A 16,175-nucleotide genomic window follows, 5' to 3' on the forward strand; every position below is an offset into this window, starting at 1 on the left:
GATTGTTTGTACCACAGACGCGTATGTAGACTGGGCAAGGCCAGAGGAGGGGCGAGATGGCGGTGGGGAGGGGGGGAGGGCAACGGGACCAGGGGCAGGAGCAGCAGGGCTGGTGGTCAAGGGAACGCCAATGATATAGGCGTTGAAGTGCTGTTGGGCTATCTTGGCCAGGTCGTTACTGAGCGCCTCGAGCGCGCCTTGCTGGTGGGGCGCCAGGCCTGTCTGGCTTCGGTGTTTATCAAGGAAGGCCGCAATGGGGCTGAAGATCTTCTGGCCTTCAGCGGCCCTAGCAGTAGCCGCTGTGGTTGTTTCCTGCAGCACTGCTTGCAAGGGGCCGTCTGGTTGAGTGTTGAGTCGTGCCATCATGTTAACGCGTCGCGACGCGTGCGGGGAGCTGGCGGGCTGCGGTCGGCTGGCGGGAGGCAGGGGTTGTCCCTCGTCGCCGGGCACGTTGCCCAGAATGAGCGCTGGATCTGAGTATTCGATCGGTATCGTGGGGCTTGCGATTCTCGCGAGTCCAGGAGCTTTTTGAGTTGTCTGCGAACAAAAGTGTCTTGTCGGGGAAAGATGGTGTCATTGGATACCTACCTACCTTAGGGGAAGACGGCCTGCAGTCACGTGTCCGCACCTTCCTCGAAAACACCAAAATATGTCTCTCACCACGAGCGAGCCCAACCCATATGTTGCTCGATGGTGACGGCAACAACCATCGCAAGCTTACCATCAACCATCAGCTATGCCTTTGAATCCCCGAGCTTTCATACTCCATTTTCTCTGACCCCTCCCTTCCAAAAAGTGCCTGACTCAGTTTGCAGCGCAGGGTGACCAATTGGCTGGGCCCTTGCCACCGCATCAGGATGACGATCCCCGCGCCTGTTCCTGGCCTGGCCATTATCATATCAACTTCTTATCATCCTCTCACACCATCCCAGCCATATATTAGCGATCCATATTATGATACGCATACCTGCCACCGACGAATACTACAATTTGGGTTCCTTTCACCGCCCAATCTCCACAGCAAGCCCCGAGGCCCAGACATGGTTCGACCGCGGCCTAATTTGGGTCTATGGCTTCAATCACGAGGAAGCGGTTCATTGCTTCGAGCAGGCTATTGCTCATGATGAAGACTGCGCTATGGCATACTGGGGTCTTGCGTACGCCGTCGGTCCGAACTATAATAAGTCGTGGGACAGATTCGACCGGCGTGATCTGGAGCGATCCGCTAAACGGGGGTATAAGGCAGCGAGAAGGGCGAAAGAGAAAGTCGAACATGTAAGGCCTTGGGAACGAGCGGTTATTGAAGCGATTCAGTCTCGGTTTGATTCTGGGAAACCTCCGATCGACCCTTCGGTTCTCAATCGGGATTACGCGTCCGCTATGGAGCGCGTCTACGATGCATTTGGCGACGACATTGAGATCGCTGTTCTTTATGCTGACGCCCTGATGAATATCACACCGTGGGCTCTTTGGAATCTCTCCACCGGCGAGCCCGCCCCGAATGCTCCGACGATGTTGGTGAAAGCTGTTCTTGACCGAGCCCTCTCTCGACGTAGAGCATACAACCACCCGGGGTTATTACATCTCTACATCCACTACATCGAGATGTCGCCTACCCCAGAACTTGGTATGAACATAGCCGACCGTCTGCGCAATCTCGTTCCAGACGCCGGTCACATCCACCACATGCCCACGCATCTCGACGTATTAATCGGCAACTGGACGCGGTCAATAAGTTCAAACTACAAGGCAACGTTAGCCGACGATCGATACTTATCGAAGGCGGGACCATACAATCTCTATACCTTCTACCGAGTACACAACTACCACTCGCTTATCTACGCTGCGATGTTTGCGGGCCAAAGCAAAACTGCCCTAGACGCAGTCACGCGCATGGAGAACTCTGTCCCCGAGGATGTCCTGCGAATGAAGTCCCCGCCTATGGCGAGCTGGCTAGAGAATGTTCTGGCTACTCGGTTACATATTATGATTCGATTTGGGATGTGGCAGAACATTATACGGACTGATACACCACATGATCAGAAACTATACTGCGTTACGACGGCTACAACGTATTACGCCAAGGGTCTTGCATTTGCCGTTACGGGGGATTTGGCCATGGCAAGAAGGGAACGCGATTTTTTCTACAAGAGCAAATCTCTAGTCCCTCCCTCGCGCCGAGCATACAACAGCCGCGCGACCGAAACCCTCGCTGTCGCAGCCGCAATGCTGGATGGCGAAATCGCCTATCGACAGAGGGATTATGGATCAGCCTGGAAATACCTCCGCCGCTCAATCGAACTAGATGATAAACTCCCATATAGCGAGCCCTGGGCGTGGATGCAACCGAGTCGACATGCCTATGCCGCTCTTCTCCTGGAACAGGGATACGTCAAGGCAGCTGCAAAAGAATACCGCGCGGACCTGGGACTCGATCATACGTTGATACGTCCAAGACGGCATCCGAACAATGTTTGGGCGTTGCAAGGGTATCATGAGTGTTTGAGGAGGATGGGAAGGGATCACAAAGCAGAGGAGATTGAGCCTGCATTGAAAGACGCCCTGGCCGCAGCGGATGTTCCGATTGGAGCGTCTTGTTTTTGTCGACTGGATACGAATGAGAGTTCGAACATTGTTCCGAAGAGCGAGTGCCGAGGAAGCCGGTTATAGCATTTTACCTACGACTTGGAGCTGAGTGAACAAAAAGTCCTTGGGTGACAGCCCGCGGATCCCGAAGTGAGAAAGATGAGACACTGATATAGAGAGGCTGCAGGTTGCTTATGATCTCGTATCCAATCGTACAGCTCGGCTGGTCGAGTCAAGGGCGATTTATAAGTGCCAAGCGCGAATACGAATAGCTTCACCTTCCGAGCCGCAAAGTGAAGACTTTGGAACGTGGTCGAAATGCACTCATTTTTGGAGCACTGGATGCTTTGAAATCGACCTCAGGCATTTCCTGGAATGTTATAAAGAAGCATGTTGGTCTCGCAACAATATACCTCTCGGCAACACTTTCAGCAGCTCAGAGACTCCATACAGACTCCAACTTACTCAACACCTCTGAATCTCATTACTATAGCCTCAATGGCCCGGCAAGTCAGCGTCTTCGGTCTTGGGGCCATGGGTAAAGCCCTTGCCCTCCAATACATCGGCACCGGCTATACGACTACTGTCTGGAACCGATCTTCTGAGAAAGCCCAAGCCCTCCTCGCCCAGGGAGCTCGATTGGCATCAAAAGTTGCTGACGGTGTTGAGGCAAGCAACCTCATCATCCTCTGCCTCCTCGATAATCCTTCCGTAAAGGAAACCCTTTCCAAGGCGACCTCTTCTCTACCCGGCAAGATAATCGTCAACCTAACGAACGGCACCCCATCCCAAGCCCGCGAGCTCTCGGAGTGGGTAACCTCCTGCGGCGCAGACTACATTCACGGCGGCATCATGGCCGTTCCTGATATGATTGGTTCAACGCACGCAGTAATTCTGCACAGCGGCAGCACGAAGGCATTCGCACGCGTCGAGGCGGACCTCGCGCATCTCGGAACCGCCAAGTTCCTCGGTACAGACCCCGGCTCCGCGTCCCTTCACGATCTGGCTCTCCTCTCGGGAATGTACGGTCTCTTCTCTGGGTTCTTTCAAGCAACCGCCCTGGCTAGGTCCCATGGGACATCGGCGACGGACATTATTGACATCCTGAAGCCTTGGTTGACGGCGATGACGCACTACCTTGGTGTGTTGGCGCAGCAGATTGATGCGGGTGATTACGCTACTCAGGGGTCGAATTTGGCTATGCAGGTGGCGGGGATGCAGAACCTCGTGGATACCTTTGCCGAGCAGGGAGTCACTCCTGCTTTGATTCTTCCGTTTAGGGACTTGATGCGCCGTGCTTTAGAGGGAGGGTATGGGAGTGCGGATGTTTCTGCCGTGATTGAGTTTATGGGCAACGAGTCCCAATAGATTGTGTTATACTCAATGCAGCCAAGTACTTTTCCTATACTTCTAGCCGGACGCTATACAGAAGGTCCGGCAATACCATTAAACCTTGCTGGCTTCCATCTTCTCCTTCTTGACCCTCTCCGCATTCTCGATCTCATTCCCACTCTCCTCACCCCTCCCCTCCAAGGCTTTAACCCTCCGGTCCTTCTGCCTAACTAAAACCCAACTAACTAAGACCCCACTTATCGCCGCTAGCAGAAAGCACAAGCAAATAATATAAGAAACGCGATACGTCGGCCCAAACCGCGTATTATAAACATGCGGCCCATAAATGCCACTAAACTGCGCCATCGCATTCGTCAGCCCTATCCCAATCCCACTCGCGACTGTTCCCTCCAGTGCCCTGATCCGCTCTGGCCAAATTACCGGGTATGCGGAGCCGGCGCAGGCGGTTGCGACGATCAAGGCGATGTATTTTACGATTGGGTTGCTGACGGTTATTAGGATTATGTAGCAGATTATTATTGTGCTCTCAACTAAATGGTGTTAATGGGGTTTCAGAGCAGAGGTAGAAGGTGGGAGAGAGGGAGGGACGTACTAGTCACAGCGGTCGTCCAAGGCCTAATCCATTTCTTCTGCAGGCAGTAGCCGACTGCGTTGAGGAAGAGGAAGCACGCGACGTAGGGTGGCTGACACTCAACAATAACAGCTCACCAATATTGGAAAGGAGGAAGGGGCCATACAATATTCATCAGCTGCGAGTTGGCGGTCGTCGTGAAGCCCAGCTCATATATGACCGTCGGCAAGGCATAATTCACGCCGAAACCACCGATCCCATGGCCGATCCAGTACACCGAGAAAGTGTAAACCGTCGGGCTCTTGAATAGCTCTTTGAATTTCTTCCAGCTCCAGTTGTGATCTCGTCCTGAGGGCGCGGTTTTTGCCAGTCTGTTGGACAGGTACTCCCGTTCCTCTCGTGTAAGCATCTTTGCACTCTCAGGGTAATCAGGCACACCAAAGAGCGCAACAAAGGCAAGCAGAATAGCAGGGAGACCCTCGAGGATAAACAACCATCGCCACTCCGATAATCCACCAAGCCGATTCATGAAACTAATCGCATACGCAAGCAACCCACTCAACGCACTGCTCAGCTGCCCCAGCGAGTAGAAAACCGCAATGCGCCACGGCATCTCACTCGGTTTATACCAAAACGCATAATGATACAACACACTCGGATAGAAACCCGCCTCAGCTAACCCAATCGCAAGCCGGACGCAGTCGCGCAGACGCCCCACGCAAGGATAAGGATGAACATCCACCGGCTTGGCGTGAATTTCTTAAGCAGGATTGTATTCGTCGGCTCGAAGAGCATGTAGCTGTAGCTGAAGATGGACTGGGACCACGACCATTGCGAGGGACTGAAGCCCAGCTCGACTTTGATCCCGTTGCCTTCTTCGAGGTTGATGATTGCGGCGTTGGCATAGTTCCCAGAGTCGATTACGCGAAAGATATACACGAACGAGTAGAACCCTACTAGCCAGAAGTCGACCTTGCGCATGACGCGCTTTTCGAAATTGGGGTCGTATTGCCGGGGTGGGGAGGGGTCATCGGTGGTCTTGGGGGTGTCGGACAGAGAGGGTGAGATGCTTGATGAGGTGACTTGGGCATTGCCCTTTTCAGGTGCGATTTCTGAGGCCATCTTGAATCGCCTGAGGATCCTGAGGACTCGGAGGGACTCGGAATGCCTCAGCCAAAGAGGACATGTTGATCGTAGTTATACCTCGTTTTTATAGCTAGAAACAAAGATGGCAAAACTCTCCACGAGTCAGCTGTGATACCACAATAGAGGATATCACGACATTGGAGTAACTCGGCGACGCGGCTCAGATATTGTTCGTCAGGACTCGGGTACCTTCAAGTGGCATCCAGAAGTGCTGATTGCTTACTCGGGGGAGATGTGCAGTATTGCTCATCGTTGGCACAGATTGTGAGATTAAATCCTGGTATTCGCCATCTCCGGCCCCAATGTTGCTAGGGCAAACCCCCTGTGCATAGTCAATCTGCAAAGATTAAGCATCTTACTCCTCAACGACTTTACGTAACAAGAGTATAAAATACAATCAAGCTCCCAACATGAGCTCAAACATCTTACTATAACTGGGCACCAAGAAGTGACATATCTTGGTCTCCTTGTCTTGTGCTACTTGGCTAAGCCTGCTGCTTGGGGTATCTATCACGCAATTCAAGGCGAGAATGAGAATCACCACAAACCCCGCTTCCTGCGGCATAAAACAGCTTCTCCAACTCTTGTGCACATTTCTGACTGGAAGACAGAATGACTCGCATGGATTATCGCGGAGTTAAGCCGGGTGGAGGGTGAAGGGAGGGGTATATAAGCGTTGTGCTCGTCATGGGCATAGTGCAATGCATACTCCGGACATTCCCTGCTCAAAATTATCGAACGCCTAGTTATTGTTGACTTGGCTAATTTGACCCAACATGGCCCCCTCAGCTGTCCAAGAATCGGCCATCGAGCCCGTCCCCGTCAAGCCGTGGGCTCGCCCCGCCCCAACCTCAGAGAACCTCGACTGGGCGCCCCTGGCCGAAATCGACCTCTCGCGGTTCGACGAGCCCGGCGGCAAGGAAGCCCTCGCTAGGCAGCTCCACGACGCCATCACCCGAGTTGGCTTCTGGGTAGTTGTCGGGCATGGGATCGACGATGAGCGTGTACTGCGGCAGTTCAGCTTCGGCAATGCTTTTTTCAAGCAGCCGCTTGAGGAGAAGAGGTACTTTCCTTGTAACTTTGCCGAGGGGAAGTACTTTGGGTATCGGGAGAATGAGCGGTGGATCGGAGATACGGGGGTGAAGGATAATGTTGAGATGGTATTTCCTCTTCCCTTGTGCAGAATATTGCAGGTTATGGCTGACATCCAGCTAGTTGAACATTCCGAAGGACATCCCCCAGTGGGCCAACCTCCCCCGCCACAAAATCGTCGCTGAGAATTACGACGAGATTGCCTCGTTCCAGCGGGAGTTGTTCGACAAAGTCGCCCGTAAGCTTTTTGTGCTCATGGCCATCATCCTCGAACTGCCCGAGAATTTCCTAGCGGACGCCCACGACTACGATAAGATTTCCGATGACCACCTCCGGTATATGATTTACAACGTCCGCACTCAAGACGAGTGGGACAGAGCCCAGAACTATTTCAAGGGCGGGCACACGAATTTTGGGAGTCTGACGCTGCTCTTCTCGCAGCATGTCGCTGGCCTTCAGATCAGGACGCCTGAGGGGAACTGGAAGTGGGTTAAGCCGGTTTCTGGGGGAATTACCTGCAATGCGGCGGACACGTTGACGTTTTTGACGAAGGGTACGTATTTGAGGCCTGTTGGGCATAGAGGCTGGACTGACTTGGCCTTCTGGTAGGCTTCATCAAATCCACCATCCACCGTGTTGTCACGCCCCCCAAGGACCAAATTAACATTGCGCGCCTCGGGCTGCTGTACTTTGTCCGACCGGGCGACAACACGATCATGAAGCCGGTGTCCTCACTGCTGCTCGACAGATTGGGTCTGCTGTCAGAAGAGGACAAGGACCCCAATATTCCAGCGCCGACAGGGACAGAATACGTGCGGGCGAGAGTCAAAGACGTACACCATAAGAAGGTCATTGATAAGCGCGAAGGCACACAGTTTGAGTTCAAGGGGTTGAAGGTCAACAATTACTATGCGTAGGCATAGATGTACTCACTCCATAGGCAGTTGATGTGGTTTCCTGAGCCAACGACGTTGTGTTGTATTTCATTTCGTAGCGCAGTCTGTTTCTTCACGTCGACAACTCCCAGAATGAACGCCTTCGAATTCTACGTCAGATGGCGGCCTCTAGCGCCGTCAGAATCCTCGTCAGAGATTGTTCGCTCCGTCGAGAGACATGATAATGCCTTCTTTGTCACACTGAGCAGCCTCTCTAACAAAGACAAAGAACGGAAGAGCGGCGCTCCGTTCACGCAGCCCTTCAACCCCGTCGACGACAACAACAAGCGCGTCTTTCAGTCCGTGGTCGCTCCATCTCTACCATTCATTCTGGACGGCAGCACGCACGTAGGACAGTCCATCCGAAAAGTGTCATTGAGTTTCCTAAGAGACGAGTGCGCGAATCGGAGTTGCGCAATGGGGTGGATGGTAAGAGGTATGGAACTCGTTGCTTTGCTAGAGCAAGCATGATCCCTGGGTTCCAAAAGGATGTACTATTAGGAGTCGCCGATACCAAAGCATGATTCAGCTTGATCCGCGCTTCCTTGAATCCCGCTGTGGTGCTGGTCGGGTTGCTGGTGCAGAAAGCTCGAGACTTGAGTTGGTTGATGGCGAACGACTAGGCGAGCGCAGATAAACTAGACGCCTTCAATTTCAAGAGACACAGGCAGTGAGAGAGTGAAAGAGCAGAAGAATGCTGTGCTCTGCACCCATTGCGGCCCTTTGCTTTCCCGCCATTGGCATATACCGGTTGCGCGGGGCCAGGTCTTTTCCTCTACACTCTTCAGTGGCAGCCTCGATCGATGTCCCATAATTCAACGTCAATGAAAAGGTAAGTCAAAAGTTTTCGGTATCTTACATTACTGCCACGCGGTCTACATCTACAGTGGATATTTCAAGTCCGACCACTCAATACAACGTTCTTGCCCATTTGCTGCTATCCCGGGGACAAGTTCAACTTACTTGACGAAAATTTGAGAAAATTTGGCCCATGGGCCGATAATGCTTTGAAACTGGAATAATTGGTGGTAGGAAATCCAGCTACTCCAGGACGATAATATGTGGACAATAGACCTAAGGAGCAACGACATTATCAAACAACACAACCAAAACCCCGCCGTCGCATCCCCAGCTCTTCCCCGAGAAAACCAAATGCAGATTCTCCCCCCAAGCTGGTGGAATCATCCTCGCCCCACGCCCATCCAACCTCCCCATTGGGAACTCTTGAATGAGCGGCACAGTGTTCTCCGGCTCCCCAAACTCGGACTCGCTGTCGACGTGATACCCGTCCCAGTAGATGTCGCCCATTAGCTCGGCATATTCGTGTTCTTCGTCGCACTTGATTTCGGCTTGTTCGACGAGCATTTCGTCGGTGGCGGGAAAGTAACTGGGGTCGTCGGAGTCGGAGTCTGCGCTAAAGGACATATCGAGGAATCGGATGCTCTGTGGTTGTTCGACGTCCATTTCCTCATTCGTCGTCTTGGATGGCTGGATTTTGGCCAGGTCCAGAGTGATATCTTTCCCAACGTACCGGGTGAAAAGCACATTTGGATCGGTTCCAGGGCTTACGGTGATTTCGCAACAGAACAGACGCAGCGTGCGTATATTTCTCGAAAAGCACCAGGGCACGATTACCGTCTCGAACTCTACGTCGGAGAAGGCCATATTCCGGATATCCAAGCATTTCAAAGGCTGCATCTGAAGCGCTTTTTGCGCGACAGAAAGCAGGAGAAACGCACGGTCTGCGCGATCCCGAATACTCTTCAGAACAGTGACAGGAACATCGTATTCTGAGCCTTCAACCACGGCCCTTGCCCAGTTTTCAAGTTCCATTTGTTCGTTTCCCTCCAGCCTCATTGGACTAGGCGGCTCGATCAACTCGATGGCTTTGACAGGATCAATCTTCAATTGCTGGCACATCCTCATGGCTGGTGACTTGAGGATGGTGTGGTAGCAGGGGTTTCGTGATTTCCGCGCGCCTGAAGCTCGACGATGGCAATTACGCGTCCAGTTGAACATGAGCGCATCAACCGTCACCTGCTGCAGGCGAGGGAACTGCGTTAGTGATTGGAGCAATATATAAAAGTCGACGCCCTCTATGGCAACCTTGCTATAGTCTTTAGCAAATAGAGCATCCATGCCTCTGTTTAGGTGTTTTTTGTCGCTAGAGTAGGCATATCGAGCTCGTGTCGCAGAACAATCCCAGACCAGCTCCTTGACACATCGAGCCAGACGGGGCCGGAGGGAGAGTGCTTCCAGCACCATCAAGTCTCTGATATACCCCCACACATACGCCCTACTGAACAGTTCCGATGCTTCGGATGCGACCAGTCCGTCCATGGCCCTGCATGTCAGACGAAGCCTCTTGAGATGTTTGCGCTGGAGACAGCTGAAGACAACCTGCGAGCATTCGTAGATGCGCATGACATCAAGAAATCCGCGCGGTGATGCATCCATGGTCGGTAACCAGCGAATAATCGGTACAACAATCAACGATTGGAAGAAGCAACGTTAGAGCGAAGGATGAGACGCAGGAAACCAGCAGAATAACGATCTTAAGTGGGAAGGTCCATTTCACAGTGGCCATTGTGGCGATCTCTGCAGGAAAGGGCTTCATGGTTCTCATTGTTGTGGTTGGTTTACGGGTGAATCTCATTCACCCCCTCTCACAACAGCCGTGGAAACAAAGGCTGAATGGCCTTCTGGGGCAGTTCCAACTCGCCAGTCACATCTCCGATCCATTCCATTCATGCATCAAACAATACGTTTTGTTCTCGATCAGAAGTTTGCTGGCGCAGCTCGTTCTCGCGGTTGGAGGATGTGCAGATGCAGCTCAATATCCCACGTTCCGCGCCAATCAATCGACAACTCGAGTTTAGGATGGTGATAGTAGCATTTGGGCTCGGCGGGTCTTGAACAAATGCTCAAGTCCATCGCCGTTGGGAAAAGGGATGCTCTAACCATTTGCGTTCCGGATCGTTGAGACCTGGGGTGTTGTTCTTGCGCTTCAATGCCCGGGATCCCATCCAAAACGACAGTTTCTGACCAGGGCTCGTGTGTTAGACCCTGGCATATTATCTACCATTCTGCCAATATCCCACAAATGGGCGAGCAATGGCGTCTTTCGCAGTATCGTGGCCGTAGTTTGGTTGCGAAAGTTGGCGTCAACGTCTTGCAGGAACTACAGTCGTAAAGCTGGAGCCCCGAAGTAAGACCGATTGCTGTGATAACAAGACGCCCGTCGATGATGATACGGGAGGGTCTGGTAGACCTTCGAAACGCCAAACTCCCTGGGCCTCTACAGCCAGATCCCAGAAAAGAAGGTGCCCGTGATCTAGGCTCGATCGTTCCTTCCGTCAGGTTTGAGTGCGGCCAGAACTAACTATGGGAGTGCAACGGGGGATTTCCGTAGACTAGATAGGAAGGTGCTAGTTGCTGGGGCAGCCGTGAAGTGTCGTTGAGGAAGGAGCGATGGGTGCGCCTGCCTTGTATTTTAGCAGAGAGCTCGTGGCTTAGCTAGAGCTGAAGACAAAAACAGGAAGGCTCAATTCGTTAGCGCTTAATAACAATATACAGGACGTCGATCAAAGATATACACAGCTCGAATGGATCAAATCATGACTCTCCAACAGTGACACCATTCGACATCTTCAACCCAATCGGCAGCCCCCTGATGAATTTCTGCCGGAAGGGAATACCCCGCTTGGCCGCAATCACTTCCTCAATGTCCTTGTACATATCGTACCTGCGAGGCTCATTAGTTTGACATCGCAGTATGAAAGGTAGTGAGATCAGGGAACTCACGCATTCATCTCCTCGATAGTCAACTTCTTCTTCTCGTCCTCAACCTTATAGTTCGTGTTCCCCGTGTTACTCGAGAATCCAATTCGCTCGTTGATGTTGTACGCGGCCTTCGCAGAGGCAGCCTGCACCTTCGTGGCGCGGGGAAGTCGGATCTCCTGGTAGATGCGGAGCGTCTCGGCCACATCGCCGGAGAAGTTTTCTTCGTTGAAGAGAATTCCTAGCGCGGCGGCGTCTTCGATGGCCATGCAGGCGCCTTGGGATTGGTGGGGCATCATCTGCTACCGTTAGCCGAAGCTGGTGTCATATCAGGGACAAAGACGTACGGGGTGTCCTGCGTCACCGAGAAGGCAGACCATGCTGCGGCTGATGTACTCGTAGGGTTGGCTACAACATTAGTATGTTTCTGCAGATGTGGCCAATAGTGACTTACTGCACCCAAAGACGCCAAGGCCGGACCTCGATACCAATAGCTAGATGGTCGCGCACCTGCTTATCTAGCTGAGGATACGGCGCAAGAAGCTCCTCAACAGGACGGTCTTCTCCACCCCAAGTATGAGTAGTATAGTCGCCCTGCTCACGCGGGAAGAAGCAGTAATACGAGAGCAGCTTGCCGCCGTTGCAAGGGGACAGCACGATCTTGTCCCACTTGCCCTCCTGGCCGCCCCAGTATTCAAGCGCCGAGTCCTGAGAGTAGTCGACGAGGCCCAGACGGACGGCGTCTTCGGTCATGACGTTGGCGTGGAGACAGCTGGAGGGAGCGGGCTTCTTCTCGGGGTTCAAGCCGATGATGCGCCGGACCGCGGAGCCGATGCCGTCTGCGCCGACGATCAGGTCGTGCTGGGCAGTGGCGCCGTTCTCGAAAGTGATGACGCCCGAGTCGATATCAATCTCTTTGCACTGAGAAGGTTAGTTTGGGACTCCGGGTTTTGGTGATGGGTGACGTACTGGGTGGTTGACCAGTAGCTTGACTGGCGAGCCCCCCTTGCCCTCTTCTTGCAGAGCGCAGTCCTTCAGCATGGCATGCATGTACTGGCGGTGGAACATGTTGTAGACATAGCCCCAGCGCTCCTCGTAGTCATCGAGGTCATACACACTGACAGGCTCACCGGTCTTCCAGTCACGGTTGATCAGCTTCTTCAGGATGACGGGGTCTCCTTTGGGAATATCCACGCCCCATTCGTGAAGCCACCGGGTACCGTTGGCAGCACATGAAATCGAAGCACCGACCTCTCCAGCAAAATCGTGTCGCTCGTAAATGGTAACGTCATGGCCAGCGCGGCGGAGCGATATAGATGCGGCAAGGCCGCCAATACCTCCGCCAACAATGGCGACGTTCAATTTTTTCCAGCCGGAGAGGGAGCCCATGCTGGATGTGGATGTAGAAGGATGATCTGACGATTCTGAGAGCATCATATCATCAGGAAGGGCACGCGCGCATTATATCGTCCTCGACGAGAGTCGAGATAAGCCCGTGATGGGCGGGGGCGATATCAAGAGGAGGCGGGCCGCGCACCAAAGTGCATTATCCGCCAGTCCGCGCCTCTTCCGCTATCTGCTCCGCCATGTCGACTCGTGGGTAGCTTTTTCGTCGGACGCGTAAAGATAACGAAAGGATTTGATAGGCATTGGCCATTATTCCCTGCCCGGATATCAGACAGTGGTAGCCGGTTGCAGCTTGAAGCGTTGATTGTGGGACTGGAATCCGACCGGCGGAGATGTTTGTGGTTCCTCAGGCGTCCACGGTCACATGACGTGTCTGCAGTTGCTGCCTTGGCTCTGGCCATCACATTAAGGCGCCAAGGCAACGATTAGGCACAAAGAGAGACGCCGTGACAGGCCAAGGAGCTCGGCCTACTGGTCAATACGGAAGACAGAAGTAAATGTTGTATACAAAGCTAGTTTACATCGGAATAAGATTCAAGTCCATCCACCCCGCCAGCGGGTTATCAGGCTGACCCATATCAGTAAACATGGGCCATTGCAGCATATTCTCCGCCACTCCTAGGCTGCCCATATCTCCCATATTGAGTTGCACTGGTTGAGATGGATAGTCCACTGCCGTAGTAGATGGCGGCGCAATGTTTGTCTCCTCCCCTGCCTGGCGTGTCAAGTATCTGTTGTAATGCCGTCCGAACCATTCCTGAATCCATTGCAGCCACCCCACATAGTCGAATCCGGTCTTCTGAGACGAGCCGCGCGAGCGATGGGCCAGTTGACGGTCAACGCAGGTCTTCAGCACCCGAGGCATGTCCAGCGCATCGCAGAGTGACCGTGCGTGCGGGTGGCTCTGGCGCAATTCTTCATCAGATAGGGCCATCAAGGCTAGCTTGCACGAGAGAATGATGTTGAATCCGGTCTGAAGCCACTCGCCATAGCAAAAGCAACGCTCGGAACCGACGGGGATTGAGATAAGATCATCAAAGGATGCCTTTGCTGCGGCGAGTCCATGGCAAACAATCTCAGCTCGAAGGTTGGGCGGGATCTGGGAGATGGATTTGCATTCGAATAGACTGAGTTGGCACAGATACAATTTGACCGTATGCAGTTGGCATGTCAGAAGGTCTTGTGGAGTTAGCAAGGAGTCGCCCAAGCAATCGGATGCTACTCACAGTTGTTGGCGGCCGGTTGGGACGGAAGCTGATTACTGAATTGCTCTATTTCTGTTTTGAATGTTCGAAACGTGTGCTGGAAAGCTTTACCGGTTTTTTCCATCTCCAGGGAATCAGTATCTGGGGAGACTTGATCCATTTCCTCGAGGACGTGCTGCAGGCGGACCAAATGAATGATGGACTGATCACTGGCATATTCAGGGTTCTGGGCCAGCTCAAGAGCGAAAGCTTCCAGATGTGCTGACCAGGGAAATGTGCAGCGTTTCTGTGTGATAATCCCAAAACTGCTTATAATTAGATGGAACTTCGCGTCGCACGTGGACATCTCACCATGAGCCGAGAAAGGAACACCCAATGGCTGCTCGCTGTTCGGCCCGTTGTAGGTTGAGCGGGCGGACGTCGGCACCAATGTCGTGAATACTCATCCGTCTGCAACGTCGATGCATCTCCGGAGGCTTATCATATTCGAGGTCAACCACAAGGCCGATGGCGATATGGAGGTAGTTCGCGTAGTCGCGCGGTCCGGATCGCCGCTGGGCCTGATGTTGGCTCCTATTATTGTTAGAGCTAAAAGGCACGATGCGCGACGGAGTCTCACCATGCTAGAACGATGAGAATACCCTGCAGAGTTTCCAGTGACGGCGGGTGTAGATGGTTTGCCAGCACCGTTCGCTCGGCCAGCGCATTTCTGAATTCATCGTCCAAAGTTCGCTTCAGCGCCCGATCATCGGTCGCGGCGACTGATAGAATTGCCAGAAATAAAAACGGCTTACGCTCGCGAAGCTCGCCGGCAGTTGATTGAGAAGGAAGCACAACGAATGGAAAATGCGGCATCAGATACTGCAGGAAGAAGTCCAGCAAAGCCGCGGCATCGTCTAGCGTACATATGCCTTTGTCAATGACATCGCCGATCTTCTCATCGGCCGGGCTGTGACCCTGTGATGACTGTCCTTGGCTCAGCAGTTGGTCGAGTCGCTTTTCGAGGGATTCAATGCGTGTCTCTTTCTTAGGCCAATTCTGCCGCAGCCTGGCGGGCCTGAAATAGCAAGGCTTGCCCAGTCTCGAGCAGCTGTGGTTGTTTAGCAAAGGACAAAATGCTCAGGCGTGTAGGGGACTGACCGGTCGCAGGTGGTCGCGCCTGGGGAGCGTAAGCAGCGGATCTTGGCGGTGGCGCAGGTCTGACATGTTTTAATGCGGGTTGACGAGGCAGACATGATTTTCAGGGTCCAGCGATGATATAGAGTCGCGATACGGACACGGACACGGGAGAGAGGGGACAAGTAGATATAGAGGGGTGGGAATGTTGCTGGCTGACCGTCGCTCGGACTCGGACTCGGACTCGGGCTGTTGGCGCTGCGGCGGGGGGCGCTTGGCACTAGGTCGGCGCTATTCTTGGTATTTTCGTAATCGTATGATAATGATGTAGTAATCCATTCGATAATGATGGATGTGACGAAATGGGCGTATGTATTGACGGAGGTAGGTAGTTGTTGGTGAATTGATCTGGTGTTCGAAGCGGAGTATATAACCCCTCCGCGCCTTCCCCAACAGTATACGAGGTATAGGAATAGGCAGAATCAGAGCATTGAAACGGAGACGGATTCGATGGGTTTTAAGTAGCACCGCCTAGATAAAGAAAAAATGGACCCCGCATTGTGTACCCTGGAGATTTGCTCGATCGAGGGTGCCTATCCAGTACCAGGCTAGCAGCCCAGCATCCCGGGCAACAGAGTCTGGTCCTGCTTGTGTACAGCTTGATCTCTGGGTTAGCCCTGGTGGTGCTGGGTTATTCTCTTTCATGGCAACCCCTCTTATTGCGACTATTTTCTGATGTAAGATTCTAAACAAAGAAACGTCGCTCGCCAGCTATAATAAGCCAGGAATAGTCTCGGCCCCGTCCGAAGCTAGGCATTTCTCTTTGTCTCATGCGATGCACTTGCTCTCGCTCTGCAAAGCGCCGGTAGTGCGATAATGTCCCCGGCAGGCGATCCGACTTGAGGAGCGTGGGAGTCAAATGTCATGATCGCAGGCCTCGCCTTCCAGGTCGCCATTCTGCCCTTGTTCATTGCTCTGGCTGCG

At 53.1% G+C, this 16,175-nt stretch overlaps 9 protein-coding genes across 9 annotated transcripts; 4 read left to right on the forward strand and 5 right to left on the reverse strand.

Annotated features, from left to right (window-relative positions):
• Positions 1-660: 660 nt before the first annotated feature.
• BDV17DRAFT_234292 (uncharacterized protein) lies at positions 661-2,823 on the forward strand. Its single transcript, XM_073755839.1, has one exon. It carries the CDS (start codon positions 955-957, stop codon positions 2,668-2,670), a length of 1,716 nt encoding a protein of 571 aa, XP_073610457.1. The 5' UTR covers positions 661-954; the 3' UTR covers positions 2,671-2,823.
• Positions 2,824-3,084: 261 nt separating this feature from the next.
• Positions 3,085-3,954, forward strand: BDV17DRAFT_285281 (NAD(P)-dependent oxidoreductase; the record flags this gene model as incomplete). Its single annotated transcript, XM_073760683.1, has 1 exon — positions 3,085-3,954. The coding sequence occupies one exon, from the start codon at positions 3,085-3,087 to the stop codon at positions 3,952-3,954; it is 870 nt and encodes a 289-aa protein (XP_073610458.1).
• Positions 3,955-4,032: 78 nt separating this feature from the next.
• Positions 4,033-5,123, reverse strand: BDV17DRAFT_296185 (major facilitator superfamily domain-containing protein; the record flags this gene model as incomplete). The annotated part of the gene is made up of 3 exons (XM_073763232.1): positions 4,033-4,469; positions 4,532-4,622; positions 4,677-5,123. The coding sequence occupies 3 exons, from the start codon at positions 5,121-5,123 to the stop codon at positions 4,033-4,035; spliced, it is 975 nt and encodes a 324-aa protein (XP_073610459.1).
• Positions 5,124-5,185: 62 nt separating this feature from the next.
• On the reverse strand, positions 5,186-5,632 carry BDV17DRAFT_296186 (uncharacterized protein; the record flags this gene model as incomplete). The annotated part of the gene is made up of 1 exon (XM_073763233.1): positions 5,186-5,632. One exon carries the CDS (start codon positions 5,630-5,632, stop codon positions 5,186-5,188), a length of 447 nt encoding a protein of 148 aa, XP_073610460.1.
• An 800-nt stretch (positions 5,633-6,432) lies between these two features.
• BDV17DRAFT_285283 (uncharacterized protein) lies at positions 6,433-7,665 on the forward strand (the record flags this gene model as incomplete). The annotated part of the gene is made up of 3 exons (XM_073760684.1): positions 6,433-6,816; positions 6,872-7,301; positions 7,358-7,665. 3 exons carry the CDS (start codon positions 6,433-6,435, stop codon positions 7,663-7,665), a joined length of 1,122 nt encoding a protein of 373 aa, XP_073610461.1.
• A 111-nt stretch (positions 7,666-7,776) lies between these two features.
• Positions 7,777-8,154, forward strand: BDV17DRAFT_296188 (uncharacterized protein; the record flags this gene model as incomplete). The annotated part of the gene is made up of 1 exon (XM_073763234.1): positions 7,777-8,154. One exon carries the CDS (start codon positions 7,777-7,779, stop codon positions 8,152-8,154), a length of 378 nt encoding a protein of 125 aa, XP_073610462.1.
• Positions 8,155-8,757: 603 nt separating this feature from the next.
• On the reverse strand, positions 8,758-10,140 carry BDV17DRAFT_296189 (uncharacterized protein; the record flags this gene model as incomplete). The annotated part of the gene is made up of 1 exon (XM_073763235.1): positions 8,758-10,140. One exon carries the CDS (start codon positions 10,138-10,140, stop codon positions 8,758-8,760), a length of 1,383 nt encoding a protein of 460 aa, XP_073610463.1.
• Positions 10,141-11,298: 1,158 nt separating this feature from the next.
• Positions 11,299-12,852, reverse strand: BDV17DRAFT_296190 (FAD-dependent oxidoreductase; the record flags this gene model as incomplete). The annotated part of the gene is made up of 5 exons (XM_073763236.1): positions 11,299-11,428; positions 11,488-11,762; positions 11,811-11,871; positions 11,918-12,384; positions 12,433-12,852. The coding sequence occupies 5 exons, from the start codon at positions 12,850-12,852 to the stop codon at positions 11,299-11,301; spliced, it is 1,353 nt and encodes a 450-aa protein (XP_073610464.1).
• On the reverse strand, positions 12,826-15,166 carry BDV17DRAFT_276545 (uncharacterized protein). The gene is made up of 2 exons (XM_073759347.1): positions 14,097-15,166; positions 12,826-14,049 (listed from the first exon to the last, which is right to left on the reverse strand). The coding sequence occupies exons 1-2, from the start codon at positions 14,419-14,421 to the stop codon at positions 13,388-13,390; spliced, it is 987 nt and encodes a 328-aa protein (XP_073610465.1). The 5' UTR covers positions 14,422-15,166; the 3' UTR covers positions 12,826-13,387.
• Between the last annotated feature and the right edge of the window lie 1,009 nt (positions 15,167-16,175).

This window comes from Aspergillus undulatus, assembly GCF_047715775.1.
Source record: "Aspergillus undulatus strain CBS 261.88 unplaced genomic scaffold BDV17scaffold_85, whole genome shotgun sequence".
In the NCBI taxonomy this organism is placed as follows: domain Eukaryota; kingdom Fungi; phylum Ascomycota; class Eurotiomycetes; order Eurotiales; family Aspergillaceae; genus Aspergillus; species Aspergillus undulatus.